Source organism: Gordionus sp. m RMFG-2023, chromosome 3 (assembly GCF_954871325.1).
Source record: "Gordionus sp. m RMFG-2023 chromosome 3, tfGorSpeb1-WG-v2, whole genome shotgun sequence".
Taxonomy (NCBI): Eukaryota; Metazoa; Nematomorpha; class Gordioida; order Chordodea; family Parachordodidae; genus Gordionus; species Gordionus sp. m RMFG-2023.
Genome location: NC_088777.1, coordinates 23,063,271 through 23,087,231, shown reverse-complemented (window position 1 = coordinate 23,087,231; position 23,961 = coordinate 23,063,271). Strand labels below are relative to the sequence as shown.

General features: G+C 26.6%; 1 protein-coding gene across 5 annotated transcripts; it reads left to right on the top strand.

The window, feature by feature from the left end:
- On the top strand, positions 1-22,690 carry LOC135927142 (SAFB-like transcription modulator). Of its 5 annotated transcripts, none has more exons than XM_065463092.1 (15): positions 21-44; positions 87-120; positions 163-204; positions 256-457; positions 1,214-1,275; positions 1,316-1,410; positions 1,520-1,669; positions 1,718-1,859; positions 1,916-2,025; positions 2,075-2,199; positions 2,263-2,337; positions 2,383-2,504; positions 15,513-15,619; positions 21,046-21,581; positions 21,642-22,521. In XM_065463092.1, exons 1-15 carry the CDS (start codon positions 36-38, stop codon positions 22,324-22,326), a joined length of 2,496 nt encoding a protein of 831 aa, XP_065319164.1. In that variant the 5' UTR covers positions 21-35; the 3' UTR covers positions 22,327-22,521. The 5 variants fall into 5 exon arrangements, with proteins under 5 accessions (XP_065319161.1, XP_065319159.1, XP_065319164.1 ...); XM_065463091.1 differs by having other exon boundaries at positions 250-457; XM_065463089.1 differs by having other exon boundaries at positions 1-44; positions 163-457; positions 1,916-2,022; positions 21,642-22,689.
- The last annotated feature ends 1,271 nt before the right edge of the window (positions 22,691-23,961 follow it).

Genomic DNA, 23,961 nt, shown 5'->3' with positions numbered 1-23,961 from the left:
CTGCCATCTTTATTCTAAAATTTAGCCTAGATCTAATGGAAAAAGTAAAATATAATATATAGTGTATAAACTGTTCTCTAAAATAGGAAGAAGTCATGGAACAACATATATTTGTAGCAGGTTTAATTTTCTTTATGCGAAGCTATTTAATATATTTTTTAGAGCAATTAAGCAATGTGCAAAAAAATAACGAAATATTTAAATGTAATAACGTCATTATAGGAAATTTTATTAATAATGTTAAAAAAGTAACAGATAAAGCAATTAATCATCAAGTTGATGAAATGACCTATGTTATTGAAGAAAATCAGAATGTTTTAGATTTGGATATTAATAATGAACATTCTACAACCCTTCACAGAGCTACACCAATTAACTCTTTACTGGACAAGGAACATAATGAGAAATTAGAAACAAATACTAATTCAACTAGAGATTCATTAAACTTGTCTGAAAAGTATAAGATATACATGTATTGCATCACATTTATATGGACATAAATTATTTATTTTCATTAAACTTATTGAGCCTGAATTTATATGTTGTTTATGAAATAATATATAAATTTAAATGTCCAATATTGGAATGTTTCCTGATAGATTTTGCTCTGGATCTAAAAGAATTCAAGATTACTTTTACATAAATTCAGTTTTAAAATTTATGTCCTAAATGTTTAGTCTCAAGGATTACCATACTTTTTAAACTTCTAATAATGAATCTAAATTTTCTTTCACAGAAAATTTTCTTTTCAAACTCAAAAAGAGCAAAACTAAATTATGTAAAATTTTTTCTAAATGGATTAGTACAGATATCTAACTTCAGAATCAGTATCTTGTCTTGATAAAGTTTAAATATCTACACAATTTCTCAGCTATTACAATGAAAATATAGGCTAGTATTCAAAAGAATCCTTAATTATATCACATATCTCTAAACAAGTACTTTTAAAAACCAGAATCTTACTTAAAGGATAAATCAACAAAATCTAACATCATTAGTTTACATTAAATATGAAGAAAATATAGCTAGCTACATAATCTACAACAACAAGCCATAAAATAAGATCTTAAATTGTTTAAAAGGATATAAGAATAATTCTACTCAAAATTGAATGATGAGATAATTGAATCAAAATCTTTTAAATATAAGGATAAAATTTATCAACCATCAATTTTCAACATAACAACAAACTCATTATTTTAAAACATTTTAGAGCAAATATAACTACTTCACAAGAAGATTTGTTAAGTATAAATACAACCCATAAAGCTTCTGGTAACATTAATTAACTATTATTATGATTTTTTTTTACTAGAAGCAAAAAGAAAAAGTCAAAATATATGGGTTAAGGAATTAGTTTTGACTACAAAAGCTGCAGATTTGAAAGAACTTTTTGATAAATATGGAAAAGTACTATTTTAAAAAATTTTTTATTTTTATTTTGAATAAAAATATTTTATATTTGTGTTCACATATTTAAAAACTAATGAGCAAAGTAATTTTTCAAAAAATATTTTAGGTTATGGGGGTTAAAGTAATTTCAACATCAACAACTCCTGGATCTAAATGTTTTGGTTTTATTACTATGTCTAGTCACGAAGAAGCAATTGTATGCCTCGAAAAATTGGACAAAACTGAATTTAATGGCAATGTCATATCAATATCTTTGGTATTTATCAAAATTAATTTTAAACCTTCATAACAAACAAAAATGTAGGCCAAATCAGATCCTACTATTCCTAGGAATGTTGATAGCAAAGTTAAAAAGACTAGGCACATTAAACTTTCTAATGACAAAACCTTCACCTGGAACAGTAAAAAGAAAACTATAAAATTGCTAAATACCAGCCAAAAGACTTGTAAAAGAATGCATATATAATATTGATAAAATTACAAGTAATTTTTTCTTTCCTAGCTAAAAAAGTTCCAAAAGAAAATGAAAATCTGAAAAGGGATAGTAAATCTAAGGCAAAAAATGAACTAAAAAGCCTTCCACAAGATAAAAAACCATCCTCAATTTCAAGAGTATAACTCATTTTATAATTTTTACTCATTATACTCTTGTTTAATATAGGAGAAAAAAATTGATAAAAAAATTAATAAATCTATCATCAAACCTACCAAATTATCTTATAGTTCCTATTATATGAGACAAAGGCAAGTCTTCTTGAGAAAACAACGTGAGAGGGACATGTTAAAGTATTTCTCAAAAAATTGCAATAATTTTGTCTAAATCTTGTTATATTGATAATATATTTATAGACTGCAAAGGGAAAAAATGGATGTTGAAAAACAAAGGGATCAATCAAATTTTTATAACAAAACAGCTAATAATTAGTTAATCACACTTTTTAAATATTTTAATTGAAAATAAATTTATAGTGTTAGGCCTCCTGCATACCAAAGGAGGACATACAACTTAGGTACAAATCAATATAGACACAGAAGGGAAAATAATCAACCATTATATAGATCTATGAAAAATCAACCAGCATATACAAATAGTAATATAATTGTTACATAACTACTCTATTAAATTTTTTAAAATTGGTATTAATATTTAAATTTATTCATTGATCATTCATTTGGTTAGGGTAATACACATTACTAACTAATAACCTGTCAAGAGAATGACGGAGTTTAGGGGTAATTAGTTATATGGTATATACTTTATTAATATATATAAAAATATTAAAATTTAGGAGAAATGAGGTAAATTTGTGAATCACACCTTATAAGATATTCATTTAGGACCCACCTTTTTTGATGGACAAAATCAAAAATATATAACTAAGAATATCAGAGCTCCCATTAATCAGTATTGCTGATCAAAAATGACTGGGAATGAGAATTTTCATCTTATTCTTATGATAGTTGTTACCTATTATTTGAAAATAATATCCAATTTTTGTTTTATATCTACCCTTCAAGCCAGGTCCAATCCATTATTTAAGATATTTTTAAAATGTTTTTTTTCAAAATTTTTTGCTTTTTAAATTATTTTTGGTCTAACTTTGCATTTTAATTTTTTTTTGGTGATAATACTATAATTAAAGGAAGATCCTATAAATAAAGAAATATTTAGTGACTACTTTTTTTTGTTGATAATGCCTACAAAGTTTTTAAAGGGGGCATAGGCAAGGTAAAGTAGATGAAACTTTGCATTTTATTTTTTTTGGTGATATACTATAATAAAATGAAGATCTCATAAATAAATTTCAAGACCAGTGTAATTGTACATAAGTATTAATTCTTTAATAAATATTAAAGAACTAAATTATTATTAGGCGATTATGATAGGAATAATTTTTAGATTGTTGTTGAAGCACTTAGAAATATTTCATTTGTCTCCCTACATATTCCATCGATGATCCATATAGCCTCCGAGGTCAAATGCCGACCACGATTATATTTACACTTCCACACATGAGTTTTGTCAATTTCAATAACACAACCAAACCCACCCCCGATCATTTTATGATTCTAAGCTATATGAAACCCACATACCTTGTGAAATTTTTTAAACCTAAATAAGTGAAATAAAAAAACAATATTTTACTTTAAATTATCATCTAGAAATTGTATTCCTAACAATGTTCAACTATGCTTAGAGTGTTGAAAGAAGCACACATATTAGCTTGTCAATTTTATTTTGTATAATTATTGATTCTGATTTGCTAATGGTATTAAATGAGCTAATATACTTTTGTGATGGCATATTTAACTGGGATTCTTTGCTGTTCTAATGTAATTGATACTGTGTGAAAGATATAAATGGTATCTTAAATTTTTAATTGATTCACACAATTTAATCAAATGAAAATATAGTGGAAACACATAAATCTTCCTTAGAATATTTGATCCAATCATATTTAACATTTTAAATAATATTTGTTCCAAATGTTATTCCTATGTGATGCAAAAATTAAAAGATCCATTAATTCAGATAAATGCAAACAATCAGGGCAAAAAAATATATATATCATTAAATTTAATAAATTATTTTAATATTTAACAAAATTTTTAGGCAAGTGTTTAACACTATCGGGTTGCTTGTACAGGCTTGGCCTTTATTTTTCCCTATTTTAATTTTAAAAAACTTCCTTCTAAAATTTTAAGATTTGGATTTGATTTAGGGAAACTTGTTTCTATAATTTTAGTTCCTCTACCATGACTGTATTAATTCTATTAAAAAATTATATTAATTGGCGATAAACTATTCATTTAGATGAATATTTCAAATGTAAATATATGCTTTACTTTATCTTGTTGTTAGCTTTAGATTTAAGTTGTTTTTGTTGTATCATTTTACCTACATTTTAAAATATGACTATAGGAAAGAATTATGAAATTAATACAAGAATCCACGAAAAAGGGAAATTTAAATCAAAAGTATCTATATCGTGTGTTTAAAAGATACTAAGTTCATGATTCAAAAGTAACTTGTATCTTAGATACAAGTTTACATTATACTGCCTAACTTTGATATGCTTATAAGGTCATTTCATGTCAAATCAATCACTTTTCGGCCGACTCCTTTCGATTTCGATAAAAAATTGTAGGCTGGTTATATATATTCACATTTAATCATAAACAAAATTTTAGCACATTAGCAACTATATTAGCAGAGATAATCAGAGTTAAAGCAAAAAACGTCTTTTTTTTGCTCTTTACTGATGTAACTAGTTTTTAATTTCAAACTAAATATGATCATATATTGAATCTAATATCAATAGCTAAGTCAATAATTGATAATTATGGCGAAAACATCAAAATTAATTTTTTATAAATATGGGTCATTTTATGGTCAGTGAAAATTTGAAATTAATATTACGAAATGAATATGATCTCCAATTTTTAATTTATAACAAATATTATTCGTTTACTAATGGCGCTATATATAATAGTTTTAATATGTTAAAATTCATTTTTTTTATGGATTAAAAATATTTTAATGTATATGGTGAATTCCATATCAAATCAACAAAAAGTCGATTTTCAACCCGACCCCCTTTAATTTTTCTTAAATTTTGTATACTGGTAGTATATACTATAACTAAGAAAAAAGATGAAATTATACCTTCCAACACAGTTTACCCGCTAAGATATGGCCGTTTAAAGCACGGAAAAATGGTACATTTTTGACAAAATGCACCTCATTTAGTTTCAAATATCTCGAGAAATAATATGTTAGAAAAATAATTTAAATTTTATTTTGTAGCTTAATAAAAGTTCTTTAAAATCACATAAAAATAAATATGATGGACATTTTATTAATATCAAAAACCGGATGTGTAAAACCGGAAATGGCCATCGAAAAAAGGTATTTTTAAAAAAATTTTTCTTTCCTATAGATAGATATCATACTGCTTTATATTTATACAAAATCCTAGACTGGGATGAACATGGGTTTAGGAGTTATCACTCTATATGGCTAAAATTGAACAAATTTAACATTAATATCATCATATTTTAATTTAATGAATAGTTATGAAATAATGTTTATGTCTAAATGATAGGCCCTTACTTTTTTATCTTTATAAAAAAAAATTGAGAGGTGGCTGGGATAATGAGCTGTTTAAAACTTTAGTTAAATTTTATCTCGAAATTTAAATTAATTGACAATAATTTTAAATTTTTATTTAGCATAAAATAATCTACCAAAATTGAAATTCAACAATAAATTTTCCCCCTTATATTCAAAATTAAAAGAAAGGCTTAATATATTATTTGACGAGAATTCTATAGATTATAAAACATATAAACAATGGATAGCAGTTGATCGAACTACCCTCAAAACATTGACAAAATCCGCTGACGAATTTGTAGATTATTTAATTGAATAATTAAACAATTTAATTCCTAATTTGTTTATAGCTTCACGATAATCATTAATTCGAAACTTTTTAAAATTCAATTTTGGCGAATTCTTAGTTATTGCAGACTTTTCAGAGAACTATGCATTTGTAGTGTAGAACCATGCACAAGGATTTAATCAGACCAATAATCAAGCCACTATCAACTCTTTTATAATTTATTACCGTGAGAACAACATAATAAAACATGTAAATTTAGTGGCTATATCAGATTGTTTAAAGCACAAAGCATGTGCATTTTATTTATTTTAAAAATTGATCGTATTCTTGAAGGAAAGATTTAATAGAGTGGCTAAAATTTATTATTTTTCTGATGGAGCAGTAACCAATATAAAAAATAAAAGATTTCATTAATCTCTACAATCATGAAAATGATTTTGGGATAAAGGCTGTGACATTTTAAACCGCACAAGGTAAAAGTCCATGCGACATTTTGGGGGCCGTTACTAAACGGTTAGCAGCTCGAGCAAGCTTGCAACGTCCATATGAACATCACATATTGACAACAATAGAATTATTTAATTATGCAAATAATATCGATGGGGTAAATTATATATTTGTGAGCAATAATGAATATATGAACATAGAAAGTCATCTTGAAAGCAGATTTCTGAGAGCAAAGAGAATTTCTGGAACACATAATTCCAAGATTTTATTCCCCTAGACGAAAACAAAAGTCATAATTTATTAAAAAATCTTGGATGATTATAATATATGATATATTTTAATTATAAATTTTTGATTGTATTATATGTAATGCAAATGGAGGCAAATAAAGTTATAAATATGTTTAGAATTATTTTGTCAAGTAACTTCGAGACAGAATTTAACTAAAGTGTTAAACAAAGCTCATTATCCAAGCCACCTATCAATTTTTTTTTATAAAGATAAAAAAAGTAAGGGCCTATCATTTAGACATTATTTTATAACTATTCATTAAATTAAAATATGATGATATTAATGTTAAATTTGTTCAATTTTAGTCATATAAAGAGTGATAACTCCTAAACCCATGTTCATCCCAGTCTAGGATTTTGTACAAATATAAAGCAGTGTGATATCTATCTACAGAAAATTTAATTTGAAAAAATACCTTTTTTTTCTATGGCCATTTCCGGTTTTCGATATTAATAAAATGTCCATGATATTTATTTTTATGTCATTTTAAAGAACTTTTATTAAGCTACAAAATAAAATTTAAATTATTTTTCTAACATAATTATTTCTCGAGATATTTGAAAATAAACGAGGTGCATTTTGTCAAAAATGTACCATTTTCCGCGCTTAAAACGGCCATATCTTAGCGGGTAAACTGTGTTGGAAGGTAAAATTTCATTTTTTTCTTAGTTATAGTATATACTACCCAAAATTTAAGAATTGAAGGGGTCGGATTGAAACCTTGGTTGATTTGATATGGAATTCACCATATATATCATACTTAATCGATTACAATGTGCATTATAGATATTTATTTGTAATTCAGATCATAAAATTTTTAAAATCTTGACAAATTTTGTCTAATTAAGATAGTTTATAAATTAATTAAATCTTGCTTCATCTAAAGGAATACAAAGACTGGCTAGCTTGTGAGATTTCTTCAGGAGATATTATATATGTTCGACCGATGGGAGTAGAAGTATTGACCAGCGAGAGAATAGATTTGGGCAACACTAAAATATCATCTATCAGAGGAAATTTAAATGAGGCTGAAGGTCCACAAGGGTGTAAAAATCCGATTTTTACTTCTTCATTTTTATCGATTATAAATCCTAACCACCATTTGTCATCATATACACATTTTACATATCCATTAATATTTTTAAATATAATTTTCTCATTTATAAACGAAACTTGTTTTATATTATATATTTTGGAATTTGAATATATTTTGGTTTTTAGTCTATTTTGATCAATGGGAATAACCCCGTGAATTTTTTGGGTCCCATATATGGGCATTGCAGAATTAAATTTTTACGAAGGGCTAATTCCCCTTCTATATATTCTAGATTGGATATATATTCATTGAATTCCATTAATATTTTCTTTAGCATAATTATATAATTCTAATGGGGTTAGGATTTGATTATTATTTGGTCTTTGAGGACTAGCTCTGACATCTTATCTTTTGACAGTTCCTCCGATACCGTCACATGCATTTTTGCCGTGAGCAGTGGTGAAGAAATGCCATTCGGCTGAAATATTAAAATCGTATTTATGAAGGCATATGTTCAGAAAATTTTTGCGATTTTTATATTGAGACGCGGCTACATCTTAAAAATGAATCCCGGAAAAAAAAACCCCGGAAAATAAACCCCCAGGAAAAAAAACCCCGGAAAATAAACCCCCAGGAAAAAAAACCCCGAGAATTTTTTTTCATTTTTATAGAATTTAATTAAGACCTAATAATATAGGCATATTTTTATTTGGCCTAATCTTCATAAAAAAATGCTTAAATAAGAAAAACTGATGTTTAAATTGGTACTGGGAAAAAATGCCTCAGTAAAATAACTATGTATTGTAAAAAAATTTTGCTATAGTAAAAATACAATCTTTAAATATGAAATTAAATAGACTAAATTTGACAAAATAAGAAATGTTTATTTTATTGGTAAATCATGATTATGTATATACAAATTTTATAATTTATAATAATAATTATATGGGTTGACATCGAATAAAATCTGGAAGGCTTTGCACCCCATCACAGTATTCTTCGCAAAGTTTCTTTAGCCGAATCTGGTTGTTAGAACTCTGCAATTTTGTTTTCGATGTCCAACTACCTACGCGCCATCTTTCAAGTTTGGTTTCATCGGCAGCCACCTCGCATTTTATTTTTTTAATGAGTACCCAGATTGATGGGTGTTTATTCCCAACCAGATTAGAAAAACGATGATTCCAACCTTCGCATTGATTATTTGTTCGTTATTCATCTGAGAGAGTGCTCTGATTCACGTTCCAGGTTTCTGGAGGAAATCGAGGCTCAATTCGACGTGTTTGGGGTTGAGAATTGCTTCTTATGACCTCCCTTGATACTCCATTGACATAATTTTTATCGAAATAATCAAGAATATCCTTACCATTGCTCGGAGTAACCGATCTCAGGAATGTCATTGCATTGCCCATATCACATAACGGAAATGCTAAGCCGTCCATCATGCCACAAAAAAAACTTAGTTTCATCTGTCCTGTATATACCACTCTGTCCTATTAGATATTAGATTCAAGGAATCATCTGTTGCAAACATTATTATGCGTTCTTCAGCTTGTGGGCCATTATCAAATAATAAAAATCGTTTTGAGTTCTGGGAGCCACAATTTGCCCAATCACCTATAATATTAAAATTTTTATGAAAATATAATTATATTTAAACTAATACCTTCAAAAACTAGGTCTTCCAAATTCTCAAGATTTGAAGGGTGTTGCATTGCTTTGTGATTCCTTAGAGTTCTTTTTATAGAATCTTCCGATAACATATGCGACTGAACTCTTTGGTCTAATTTTACAATTTCCTCTGCATAAATTTTAAGAGGTTTTGCCAAAGAGTCTGCACATCGCTTTTTCATGTTAGCAATGGATTTCATTGCTACTAGTCCATCAATATTTGATGGATGATTATGAGCTGTATCAAGAACCGGGTCTTGATTATCGAGTGTTGAAAAAAGTATTGCTCGGCATTTAAAAGAAGAATACTTTGAGCAGCGCCATCTAATCTTGTTTGAGATTTTTTTATGTATGGTATAAGAATAACCTTCAAATATGAGCTTTCCAGGATGAATAAGATCCATTAAATTTTTTTTATAAAATATAAATTTTATGAATAAAATATTTTTGTAAATTAAAAATTTTTTTTGTCTTTATATACGGCATAAAGATCCAAATAATTATTGTTTAATTTTATAAATAAATACCAATTATAGCGTTTTTAATTGATAAAATTTTTTATTCTTTTGATTAAAAATACATTTTAAAACTTAATGATCATAATACATTTTAATATCTGTTCATTTAACTAGTTGCTGAACAATAATATTTTTAACAAATTATTAACTTGCAATTGTCTAAATACCAATTCAATATAAATTATTGCTAGATTATACTTAAATATGAGAGTGTATAAAAATAATCCCAAGGGGGTTTTTTTCCTGGAGGTTTTTTTCCGGGGGTTTTATTTCCTGGGGGTTTTTTCCGGGATTTTTTTTCCTAGGGGTATATTTTCCGGAATTTTTTTTCCAGTTTTTTTCCTATTGCCCTTAAAAATATATTATTTTTTCTGGTTTAGAATTAAAAATGGCTATTAATAAATTTTTTTTGATAAAGGTGGACTTCACTAGTATTATGGTTTAATGATTCGGATATAATAACAAAATTTATATTTTTAAAATCTTCTCCAGATTTATAATATGCTACAAATGGATGTATAGTGGCCTGCACGTTGTTCCAATGAAATCCCTGAACTTCTTGTTTAATAAATAAATAATTTTCAGAATAATCTAGAATTGTTAAAAATTTTTCATCTTTTAAATTTTCTTTGCAATCAAAAATAAAGTTTGTTGTTTAGCTATAAACGAGTGACATTTGAACTTTTTCTAATAGATAATCGATGAAATCATCAACGGACTTTATAATAGTTTTGATTCCATGTCAAATGAGCAAGAAAATCAAGATTTTCATCCGACCCCTTTCAATTTCGATAAAAAGCTATAGACTGGTTATATATGCTCACATTAGATCATAAACAATTGGAAAATCATGTATTTTGATATAAATTGATTAAAAAAACAAATATTCTTAAATACATCTAAAAAAGATAAATATTAATAAAAAATATGAAAAAATTACCAATTATTGCATTTTAAATGAATTTTGCTTCAAAAATGCTCAATTCAAAAAGAGTACAAATTAAAAAAGTGGATACAGATATCTGATTTTAGTATAAATTGATCATAAATGCATAAAATATTACTAAATACAACTAAAAAAAATAAATATTACCTTAATTTTGCTTTAAAAATGCTTTTGCATAGAAAATTCAATAAAAGTGTATAAATTAAAAAGTTCAAAAATATCTGTACTAACTTTTTTAATTTATAGATTTTGGTTGAATTTTCATGGCATAGAGTACTTTTGAAACATAATTAGAATTAATATATAATCTTGAGCATATTTGAAGCAAAATTATATAAAATTTATCTTCTAAAGTTAATAATTTTGATAGTAATTTAAATTGAAAACTTAAGGCCCCCAAAACGAAATTCTTTACCATTTTTCTCAAAAACCAATCGATAAATAATTATAAAAATTGGTAAATTTATAAAGAAATATAAGTTTAGCACTATCACCAATTTTCAGGGATTTTTATTTAATACTTTTTAAAATATATCCGTATAAAGACCTAAATTTTACCATTTTTGAGATTTCGAAAAGTTGTCTATACGGTAATATTTTTAAAACTTGACGTGTAGGGAAAATTTGGAAAACGGATTCGAACTCAGCGTCAAATTCTGCATCAAAACTTGTTTTTATTTTCTTCTCCCATTTTTCTTGTCACACAGTGTAATTGATAATTATGGCGAAAACATCAAAATTAATTTTTTTTAAATGTGGGTTATCTTATGGTCAATCTTTCGAAATGAATATGATCTCCGATTTTTAATTTTTTGAAGAAATATTATTCGTTTACTATTTTTTTAATAATATTTTCAACAATTAACTTGGCTGGATATTTATTTTAAAAATTATTGCGATTTTATACTTTTTAAAAAATAGATAGCGCTATATATAATAGTTTTAATATGTTAAAATTCATTTTTTTTATTGATTAAAAATATTATTAAGTATAATTTATCAAAAAATTCGGTTATATAACTTTGTAAACTTCATTCCCCTGAGATATTCGCAGGATAAAAAATTTTAATAATTTTTTTAATATATAAATGTAAATAATAAAAAAAAATCTGACTAGCACACGAATAAAAAAGCAGGATTAAAGGAGTGCGGGAAAATTATTAAGGGAAAAGAAAATCACATTAATTACCAGGCCTAAGATTCTTTTATGGAATTATCATTATCTTAAATTATTATAATAACCAGAGATAAAGAAAATTTTCGAAGATTTTGAAAAAATTTTTAAGCAATAAAAATAACAAAAAATTAACTTTATAAAATTTTGGGTATCAAATGAATTTGAGCATTCTCTATAAAATCAAAATTTCTATGATCAAAGTCTTTGAATTTTGAGCAAATGTTTATCACTAAAAAAATTAATCAAATAAGCCAGATGTTTTTATCTTTTATTATATAAAAATAAACTGATTACTAAAATTAATAAGCGAAATAAATCGTGAAAACACAAACAATAAATCGCAGTTGTTAAAAAACAAATTGATTTCTTTAATATTTTTTGCAAATTGTAAAAATAATACTATATTTCTTTAACAATAATTAAAAAAATTAATTTTTTATATTTTTACTTGTCTTTAAAAATAAATAAATTTTTTTAAATGAAACTTTTAAAAGATAAGCTAAAGTGTTGCAATCCACTAAATAAACAAAACATAAAAATTTTAAAAAGAATTTATCTGTACTACCTTGGATGCTTAATATAAATAGTTATTTATATCTTAAACAAAAAATATGTAATTCGTGCCGCTACCAGTTAAGTAAAATTGGTCCACACATTTTCTAAGAATTTATATCCCCAATAACCTATAATCAGGATGCCTTTGAATCGATTAATGATTACACAATATTGGAGAATCACCAATTAAAAGAAAACTTATAATGGAGAAAAAATAACCCAAAAATAAAATTTAAAAGATTGATAAAGCATTTAGAAATATCTGATTCCGAGAATTATAGTCCAATGAAAGAGGAAATTCTCATTATATTAAAAGATAACTTTGATAAATTATCAAAAAAACAATATCAAATTCTTACAATTTTGCTTCAAAGATAGAGTGTAAATAAATTTCAAGAGGAATTCAACATAACATCCATGACAAGAAAATCCAAAATGATGGTATAAGAAAGTGGAATTCTTTCCCAAAACATAATGCAGGAAAGACACTAAAAGAAAAAACATTTAAACTCGTCAAGAATTTTTATAGTTCTGATGAAATAAGCCGACTCATGCCCGGAATGAAAGATTGTGTACTGTTAAAGGCGAGAAAGAACCAGTCCAAAAAAGACTAATATTGAATAATCTAAAAGAAATATTCAAGATGTTTAAGGAAGAATACCCAAATATATCAATTGTATTCTCTAAGTTTGCCGTTAGGCCAAAAAACTGTATTTTAGTGGAGCTAGTGGCACACACTGTTTGTGTGCGCCATTCATCAGAATGTGAAATTAATGACAAATATAATTGAAATCATAGCAGTAGAAGATTACTGTATAAATTCTTATAACTATCTTTTGGCGCAAATTATTGGTAATCCCTCTCAGCCAAAATGTTATTTAACAAATTGTGACCTGGTATAGAATCTCTTAAGGGCCAATATACCAATTGTTTCAGAGAAATCATCTAGAATATGTTACTTTTAAACAATGGATCACGGTGGATAGAGCAAATCTTGGAAATATTATAAAGTCCTTTGATGATTTCATCGATTATCTATTAGAAAAAGTTCAAATTTCACTGTGTCACTCTTTTATAGCTAAACAACAAACTTATTTTTGAAGATTAAAGAAAATTTAAAAGATAAGGAATTTTTAACAATTCTAGATTATTCAGAAAAATATTCCTTTATTTTACAAAATGAAATTCAGGGATTTCATTTGAACAACGTGCAGGCCACTATACACCATATTATAAATCTGGAGAAGATTTAAAATATATTAATTTTGTTATTATATCCTAATCATTAAACCATTATTAATTTCTTAACAGCCATATTTTAATTCTAAACCAGAAAAAATAATAATTTTTAAGATGTAGCCGCGTCTCAATATAAGAATCGCAAAAATTTTCTGAACATATGCCTTCATAAATACGATTTTAATATTTCAGCCGAATGACATTTTTCGCCACTGCTCACGGCAAAAATGCATGTGACGATATCGGAGGAACTGTCAAACGATTAGTTGTCAGATCTAGTCTTCAAAGGCTAAATAAAAATCAAATCCTAACCCCATTAGAATTATATAATTATGCTAAAGAAAATATTAATGAAATTCAATTTGTATATGTATCCAATCAAGAATATATAGAAGGGGAATTAGCCCTAAGATTTAATTCTGCACCGTCCATACATGGGACCCGAAAAATTCACGGGGTTATTCCCATTGATCAAAATAGACTAAAAACTAAAATATATTCAAATTCCAAAAAATATAATATAAAACAAGTTTCGTTTATAAATGAGAAAATTATATTTAAAAATATTAATGGATATGTAACATGTGTATATGATGACAAATGGTGGTTAGGATTTATAATCGATAAAAATGAAGAAGTAAAAATCCGATTTTTACACCCTTGTGAACCTTCAGCCTCATTTAAATTTCCTCTGATAGATGATATTTTAGTGTTGCCAAAATCTATTCTCTTGCTGGTCAATCCTTCTACTCCCACCGGTCGAACATATATAATATCTCCTGAAGAAATACAAGCTAGCCAATCTTTGTATTCCTTTAGATGAAGTAAGATTTAATTAATTTATAAACTATCTTAATTAGGCAAAATTTGTGAAGATTTTAAAAATTTTATGATCTGAATTACCAATAAATATATATAATGCACATTGTAATTTAATATGATATATATACATTAAAATATTTTTAATCAATAAAAAAAATGAATTTTAACATAAAAACTATTATATATATAGCGCCATTAGTAAACGAATAATATTTGTTAGAGATTAAAAATTGGAGATCATATACATTTCGAAATATTAATTTCAAGTTTTCAACTGACCATAAGATGACCCATATTTTATCAAAAATCAATTTTGATGTTTTCGCCATAATCATCAATTATTAACTTAGCTATTGAATTAAATTCAATATTTGATCATATTTAGTTTTAAATTAAAAACTAGTTATTTAACATCAGTAAAAAACAAAAAAAGACGTTTTTTGGACCTTTAAACCCGATTATCTCCACTAATATAGTTGCTAATGCGTTAAAATTTTGTCTATGATCTATTGTGTATTTATATAACCAGCCTACAATTTTTTATCGAAATTGAAAGTGGTCGGCAGAAAAGTGATTGATCTGACATGGAATGACCCTTTATATATGAATCAATATGATAGTATTAAAATACATCTGGTATTATATAAGATAACCTCAAACAATGAATTACTATTCTGATTGTCACGGTACTATACATAATGGAAAATAATGTCATCATCCTGGTATACAAAGGAAAAAGTATGAAATGAGAATTTTGTGTAATTCGTTCATTTCCTATAAAAAATTAAATTAAGTTTTATTTTACATTTTTGTTTGTCTTCCTTATATCAGATTGATATTTATGTTTAGATTCAATATTACATCAAAATTATGATTTTTATCAAATTTATTGATTTTAAATAATAAGATATTTGAAACCTAATCCTTCGAAACGAAAATATATTAACGATTATTTAGTATTTACCAAAATAATTACAATTTAATATATTTTTATTAGGTTTTAGATATTTACGAGCACCTTTGATTAGAAACCAATTTCAAAAAAATGAAAGTTCCAGCAAATATGGTGGCATGAGCATACAACAACGTTATACACAACATAAGGTTAAAATTTTCCATAGTTTGTTGGATGCTTAATTTACAAAATACATGATGTTAATTTGCTATCATTTAGTGATAAATTGTTCATCGCGGTTTTTCGCGCATATAAACTAGGCCTTAGTTTAATTTAGTTGTATTGGGATATATTTAATTATAATTAGGGTTGGTAGGACTTAATTAAATTATTTTTTGTATAAAAAATACGAGCTTTTTTTATTCATTTAACCATCATAAATTTTAATTAATGACTAATTTTTTTATTATAAATAGTTTTCTATGTTGTGTTATTCATGATGATTATTTATATTGTGGGGACCTATGCAATTTAATTTTTTAATCCTAACTCAATTAGTTCTGGAGATATGACGGGTCAAAGCTAAAAAATCTTCAGCCGATAAAAATAAATATTCAAAAAATATGAATAACTAGATAGCCCTTAAATAAGAGGTCTGCTTTAGGCGGGTTTTTGGACCATACGCCCGCCCACCTAATGTTTAAAAAAATTAAACTCGCCCACCAAATCCGCCCATAGTTTTCAAAAAAATAAACCCACCCGCCCATTAGTCTAAAATTCCTTACTCGCCCGCCCACCCATTAGCCTAAAAAATTTTACCCCCCCCCCTTTCATTCCCCTCACTCATAAATTTTTTTAACTCAAGCCCGCTATTATAAAATTTAATTATGGCCATTATTTCAATTTTTCAAGCATCTAATTAAAAAAAATTCAGCATTTATTTCTTTAAACAGTTTTATAATTTAGAAAAATACTATATAAAGCATAAAAAATATTCAATTTAAATTATGGATAATTTATTTGATCAAATAAAATATGAAAAAAATATAAATATAAAATTGATATTAGGGATGTACCGATACCACTTTTTGGAGGCGGATCCGATATCATAATTTTGTATTCTATAAATATACCAATGCTTTTAATTTTTAATAACTTTTTATTAGTATAACATCTATAATTTAACTATGCATGTCATTTAAATATATTATAATGGTCAGTTATTATAGCTTAAGCTTATATTCAATTCAATAAGTATATAAAATATTTTTATTGATAAATCACATATTTATATAAAAAGTAATAACATTAATCTATTTACAAAATAAAATAAGTAATAAACACATATATTATAATATTTAAAATTAATATATCTAAGATTTCTTTTTAGAAATAACAAAATTTCTAATTTATCTGAGGTCAGTCTGCGGCGATGGGGACTGTCAATATCACCAGCTTCACTAAAAACAGATTCAGATGAGATACTTGTGGCAGGTGTTGCTAGATATTGACGAGCAAGTTTAGATAGGGTTGGATATTTTTGGCAATTCACAGCCCAATATTTCAATGGATCCGTAGGGGTATTATCATTTAGTGCTTTGAAAACTGGTTCATTGAGATAGTTTTCAATCTCAAGGGAATAAGGACAATTTACACCGGTAATGTTATTAGATTTCTCGTTATCTTTAACCACATCAGCATAAGATCCCCACAAATTAAATATGCCAGTTGAATCCATTGCTGATGTTGATGGAATTTCTTTTATCTCCATATTTTGATTATCCTTTTCTAAATTGTTTAAATTATAAAATTTAAATGAAATATTTATTAAAATGATTTAATTCTTTACCTAGGCTGGATGAATTAATTATCTCACCAGGATTACTGTCAAAGCATACTAGAAGTAGTTTTTGTCTATAAAAGTTAGATATCGATTGAATTGAAAAAAAGATGGTTTTAAATCGTGGATCCAAAATTGTTGCTATAAAGTATATTTTAATCATTATAAATAGAGGAAAAACGTTTGGTAAGATCTTTATACATAGCATCCTTCATAGTTTGGACACCTTTATCATACTCACCATGACTAGTAAGCTCCTTTTTAAGTAATTCTACAAATGGAATTACTATGCTAATAGATGCTTTTTCTCCACTAATTTCTTTAGTGATGCGTTGAATTGGTAATAGAGCCAGATTTACCTTTTTTGCTAAACACCACTCATTTGGAGTTAACATATTGAGGGTAAAATCATTACAATAAATAAGTAAGGCTTTTTTTGCTCCAGGAGTCTTTCTAGCATATAAAAGGTCGAATCCCACCTTATGTCAACATCTTGAATAAGTTTGTGGGTGGGTAAATTTAATTGCTTTTGGATAATTTTGAGTCTATTGTTAGCAATAGATGAATGATTAAAATGACCAGTAACCTTTCTTGCTCGAGATAACATATCAATAATAGCTCTCTTTGTAAAAACTCCTTTTACTACTAATTGTAGGGAGTGGGCAAAACATGAAACAGATGAATAATTCCCTAAATAAGGTTTGTAAATATATATATAATTTAATTACCTAAATTGCAAGCAGATTTTATATTTGGCGCATTATCACGTACAATAGCATGAATTTTACATTTACTGATATTCCAACTGGTCAACATTTTGTTCATAATATCGGCAATATTTTGTCCAGTGTGTGAATCATTGAAAGTTGCAACATGAAGTAATCTTGCAATTGGTTCAAAATTTTCATTAATCAGATGACAAGTCAAGCTAATATGTGAATCCGACCCAGAACATCTAGACCATATATCACTTGTAAAACTAAAGGGAATTTTTTCCCTATCATATTGACATTTAATTTTATTAAATATATCTTGATATATTTCGTTGGTTAATTTTTCCGAAAAATATTTTCTAGATGGAATTTTGTAGTTTCCACATAGATGATTCATTAGTCGATTAAAGCCAATATCCATTACAATAGAAAACGGCTGATTATCTACGGCTATCATATGGTTTATATGCATCGATATCGCTTTGGATCTTGGGTCATCAATGTCCCATATTGTCTGCTTATTTAACAGACCTGGCAAAGTTTTTTGGTTAAATTTAGATTTTATTTTAATTTGATCTTTTTCCATTTTTTTCTATTTTCTTTAGTTAATAGAAGTTCAAATGCATTTTTATGATTATTCTCGAGATGCTTCCTCAAATTTGTGGTGTTGTAAGACTTTTGACATTTACCACCTCTGGAAATTTTATCGGTACAAGAGTCAACTTTACATTTAGCAAAATTAGAACATGGCGAATCCAATTTAAAATAATCCCATATAAGCGAATAAGAAGCCATTATTTTACTAATTTTAATACCGGAAATTTATGTAATATGCGAAATAAAACAATAGATTATATAATGAAATGTATAAAAAAATTTTATTTATAAACATATTCCAAATAATATTAAATAAAAGAAAAGATTATTTTAAAAATTATCGCACACTTATAAACAGAATGAGAAAAAAAAATAACAATATGGCAAAATGTTTAATTAATTATTATTAAAAAAATAAACATAAAAATGGATTTCAATTTATTTATAAAAATAAACATAAAAATGGATTTCGATTTTTTTATAAAAATAAATGGGTTTTATAAAAAAAAGCCATTTTTTATAAAAAATAAATGGGTTTTTTCAAAAACGCCATTTTTTATCGGATCGGAATTTTTTTAGTATTGGCCGATAACCGATATTTAAAAATGGGCGAAATATCGGCCCGATCCGATCCGATAAAAAATATCGGTACATCCCTAATTGATATTATAAGTAATAATAATGAATCGACATTTTCTGGATTCAAACACGTCTTTGTTCTATAAAACTTCCAGCAATGCTAAATCTTCGTTTAGAAGAAGCACTAGTTCCAGGAATTGCCAATATTTTTCTTGATAATCATGATAGCTTTGGCAAATTTCTTTCTTGTCGTTTCCACCAAAGTAGTTTTAAATATCTAAAAAAGTTCATGTTACTTATAATGATTATAATATAGAAGAATCTAAACTGTGTAAAAGATTTAGTAAAGCAGATAAACTAGTTGAATTAGAGCTTAAAAAATTAATTTGCTACAACATATATAATTATCTTGCAGATTCATTCGATTTGAAAGAGGTCCACGAAAATGGGCATATTTGTCATAGAATGATTTTTATATTTATTTTAGCCATTTAATAAATCATGAAATTAAATCAGGTTTATAAAAATTTAAATTATTTTATGATGATTATTTTTTAGTCTTAAATATTGCTAAATATTTATTGTAATAAAATTAATATATGTTAGATAAGTTGCTTTGACTTATTTTTTTCTAGGATATTTTTTAAAATATTTTATTATATATTTAATTTAAATTTATCAACTCTAATTATACCATATATATCGGAGACCTGCTGGTTTGGCCCGGCCTACAGGCCGTATTTTAATTATTTTTAAAATACACAAGCTGGACGTATAAAAATTTTTTTAAAAATACCAGGGCCGAATATTTTTAATTTCCATTTATATCTATAAAAAGTAAAAATAAATGTAATATATTTTAAAAATCTGGGCGGGGCCTGAAAATATAAAACCTGAACTGGGCCTATTAAAAATTTTTTAAAAAGAAATCCGTGCCACAATGGTACCTCAGCAAATATTTTATATGTATAAAAATATGTAGGTGGCATGAGATGGGATGCATATTTAAAATAATGTCTGTTTAATATCAACCATTATCTTCATTTAATATGTGAAAAGTTATAATTTTTATGTTATTTACAAAATGTTTTGTAAAACAGGATAGGAATTCCATTTATTAAACTGTTATTTTATAAAAGGCGATAATTTTTTTTAATCCAGGGTGTATTTGAATCATTTATTTTTTAAAAAAATTTTGTATGATCAAAGCTTTAAACATGGGGGTTATAAAATTTTTATACTTATTTATATGATTTCTTTGTTTATTTTTAATTAACAAGAAAAATTAAATTTTTAACACTTTACACAGAGTTGTTCATATTTTAACATCCTAGCCCATATAATTTTGTAGTTATTAAGGGTCAAAATATGGGTAATGACCTATTTTTACTTTTATCGACTGTCAATCATAAAGTATATACATTCTATTTTTATGGTGGTCTATTTAACTCTATTTCAAAATTCTTGAAATTAAAATTTTCATGTTATAAAATCGATCTATATTTGTATAAAAAAATTGAAATGCTATGTTGCTTTCATGGTAAAAATCGATAAAAACATTAAGAGTTCATTTTTGATATTTTTACTTTTGATATGATATCTCCAAAAATATAAGAGTTAGGAAGCTAAATTAAAAGTTTTATAAAAATATTTTGAGTAAAATATCAAGTGTGTTGTTGAGTGATAACTTTTGATAATTATTTGGCATCTTCCTATGCGAATGAATTTTTAATAGGATTATATTTCCAGTAATTTATTTTTTTTCGAAATCGCCTTTTTTAAATATATTTAAAATGGAATTCATATGCATATGATTTATTGATAATTAGTTTAAAATATTTTTAAGATATTTAGTTTATATCACGACCTATTTTTTTACACTAAATTATTAATTAATGCTTTTTAGAGAACTAATTACGGAAACAACTATCTCAATGCAAAACAATCATATGCTGTTGGTTATAATGAAAAGCTACGTTTTTCTGATAAACATCGAGACGAAAGGCCAGATTACAGTAACTATAAACTTCCTTACCAAGACACAGATGCACCAATCCGAAGCATCGTTACCAAAGTAGACAAGCCTGCTTATTTCTCCAGATTTGTGCCTGATAGACATAATGAACCTATATCTATTAATTATGGTTACAATACACGAGGCGGTAATTTTTCGCGTGTTACTCCAAGAATGAGAAACAACGATCGATATGGAGAAAAGGAGAGAGGTGCCGATTCCTCTCAACGATATTACTCTGCAAGGTTAAAAAAGGAGAGAACAGACGATTCCTTTCAACGATACGACTCCATTAGGTTAAGCAGTAAACGTGCAAGTCCTTTTCATTACAAAGATGGGAATAGAAGAATTCTAGAAGAGACAAAAAACATTGATCGTTTTGCAATCACTCCTAGGTCCAAAGTTTATTCAGATGAAACTAGATACAGGTTACAAGCACAATAAGCAAATGCAATTCTTATCAATGAAAATTTTTATATTTTGAACAGACTCTCTTATGTAGATGGCCAGGCAACATCTCTACACAAGAAACAGAACAGGCAATTTTCTCCACCACCAAATCTAAAACGTTCGATGGTCTCTCAGCATTATCTCTCACAACCGCATACTCATTATGGCCGAGAAATCGGTAGGGATAATGATAAAAAGTATTATCAAGCTCTTGTGCCTCCTCACCACTTACCAACCATTTCTCATTACGATGCTCGTAAATACTCTGTAAAAGTTAATGATTACATACCTGCACCACTAACGTCTAATACAGCCCAGCGTGTTAGGAGAAAAAGTCAATCACCCTCACAGATGGATCGTTCCCATCGTTACACCAACAATGCCACTGGTAGTAACAAAAAGAGGTTTTGCAATGAAGAAATAATACCTAGATTGTCGCCACAATCAGTTAGGAACCATGCTCAAGTTAAGCGTAGATCGGGGATTGAACCTTTCAGATATACATATGGAGATCACCCAATGGATAATTCGAGCAGTTTGGCTAGTCTAATCTTGAACAATAACCCCAGCAATGATAGATATGGTCATCGACCTCATACTTATTTTCGATCAAACAAACCATCCTCACCCCCTACTTCCTCAATTCCCTCTCACCTTCATAGTAGAAATAGCCGACGTCAAGATGTTGTATACAATCAAAGAGAGAGATTGCATAAACGTTAATATGTATGATGAAAAGATTTATGAAGCCAATGGATATATTTTAATGCTTTATGTATCTATATCATATAATTAGATGTAAGAAGTTAATAAACATTATTTTAAAAATTAATTAAATTTATATTTTTTTATTTGTATTTAGTCATGATAAAAATAAATAAAATATAGGGATATTTATACATTTATTTTCTTTATTTCAAGACTGTACAGATCTATTTTTTCCTCTCCATTTTTGATACGCTATTTTTATTGATTTATAATAACTATGAACATTGCATAACACCTATTTGAGAAACTTTTATCGCTTATTATAGAGAATCCACATTTGCAAATACAGTGCCACGAAATTATCGGGCTTGTGTTTTAGGAAAATATCAAAATATATAATGATTACATTTTACTTTTTTATTTTTTCTATTTGGAAATTCTTAAATTGGAATATTTTTTTATTTTTGAGATTTTGATATATTTTGTTATTTTTGTCAATCACTTTATTGCAAAGAAAAATGTTGTGTTCGCTTCTTTTATTAAGAAAATGATAATAAGTAATGAGTAATTTATAACTTTATAAAAATGCGTTTAATTTATATTTATTAATTTAAGAATTTTAAGCTTAGATTTTTATAAGTATTTTGGGTACCGGTCTAAAAAAAATTAGAGACTTCTTGATATTAAAGATTCAGGACGGACACCTACCTTTTATATTTAAATCGGATCCTACCTATAAATAAAAACTTGGATATTGTTTTTGATTATTTTTGTAATGTATAATTTTTTATTTTGCAAATTTCCTCTTACAGTGAAAGATGCGATTTTTTATAGCACATCTTATTTTAGGCTATGTCATAAATATCAAAAGTATAATTAATGAACTTTCGTAACTTTAACTAAAAAGAAATAAGCTATTTTTGATAAAAATAGTGGCCTATTCGAATATTCGTAAGTTAGAATTTTTACAAAAAAATACTTAAAGACCTGGAATTTACTTCGGACCCCGATAAAAATAAGCGGCGCGTCGGCGACGGTTCGGCCTGTGGAATTTTTAGAATGCTATTTAATTATATTCATATATTAAATTTTTATTTAAATTTGAATATTAAAATTAATAAAATATGAATTGTTGTGGTAATATAAAATCTAATCGGGCAAAATTTATTTAGACTTAATGCTATTTGATTCTATAAACAAAAAGGAGTGATTGATGAACTGATTTTCTAAAGGTTGAAATTTAAATAAAATGATTATTAAAAAATAAATTGTCTAAAAAATGGAATATAAGATAATTGATTCCTCATCAGAATTCACTGCTAGGACAACCATTATTCGGGGTGCATTCATCTATAAAGGAACATGTAAATCTGATCCTGGATCAAAATTATTTTCTATCACTTTTGATATATGGACACATCATTTCAATCGTTAAAATTATATCACGTTTAGTCTTCATCATTTAAATAAAAAAATTTAATTTAAATATTTTACCCTGGCAACTAGAAACCTAACCCAAAATATACTGGTGTGAAACCATTTTATCTGAGATTGAGAGTATAGAAGTTGAATCCATTTAGAAAATAAGATAATAGAGATGGTAACTAATACCGGGGCAAATGTCAAAATTTAGATTGGGAGATTAGGGCA

What these genes read in the sequence shown, in the direction of transcription:
- LOC135927142 (XM_065463087.1), top strand. An exon ending in TACAACCCATAAAGCTTCTG is followed by an intron (nt 1,276 to 1,315) that starts GTAACATTAATT and finishes TTTTTTTACTAG; the next exon opens with AAGCAAAAAGAAAAAGTCAA. An exon ending in ATGTCATATCAATATCTTTG is followed by an intron (nt 1,670 to 1,717) that starts GTATTTATCAAA and finishes ACAAAAATGTAG; the next exon opens with GCCAAATCAGATCCTACTAT.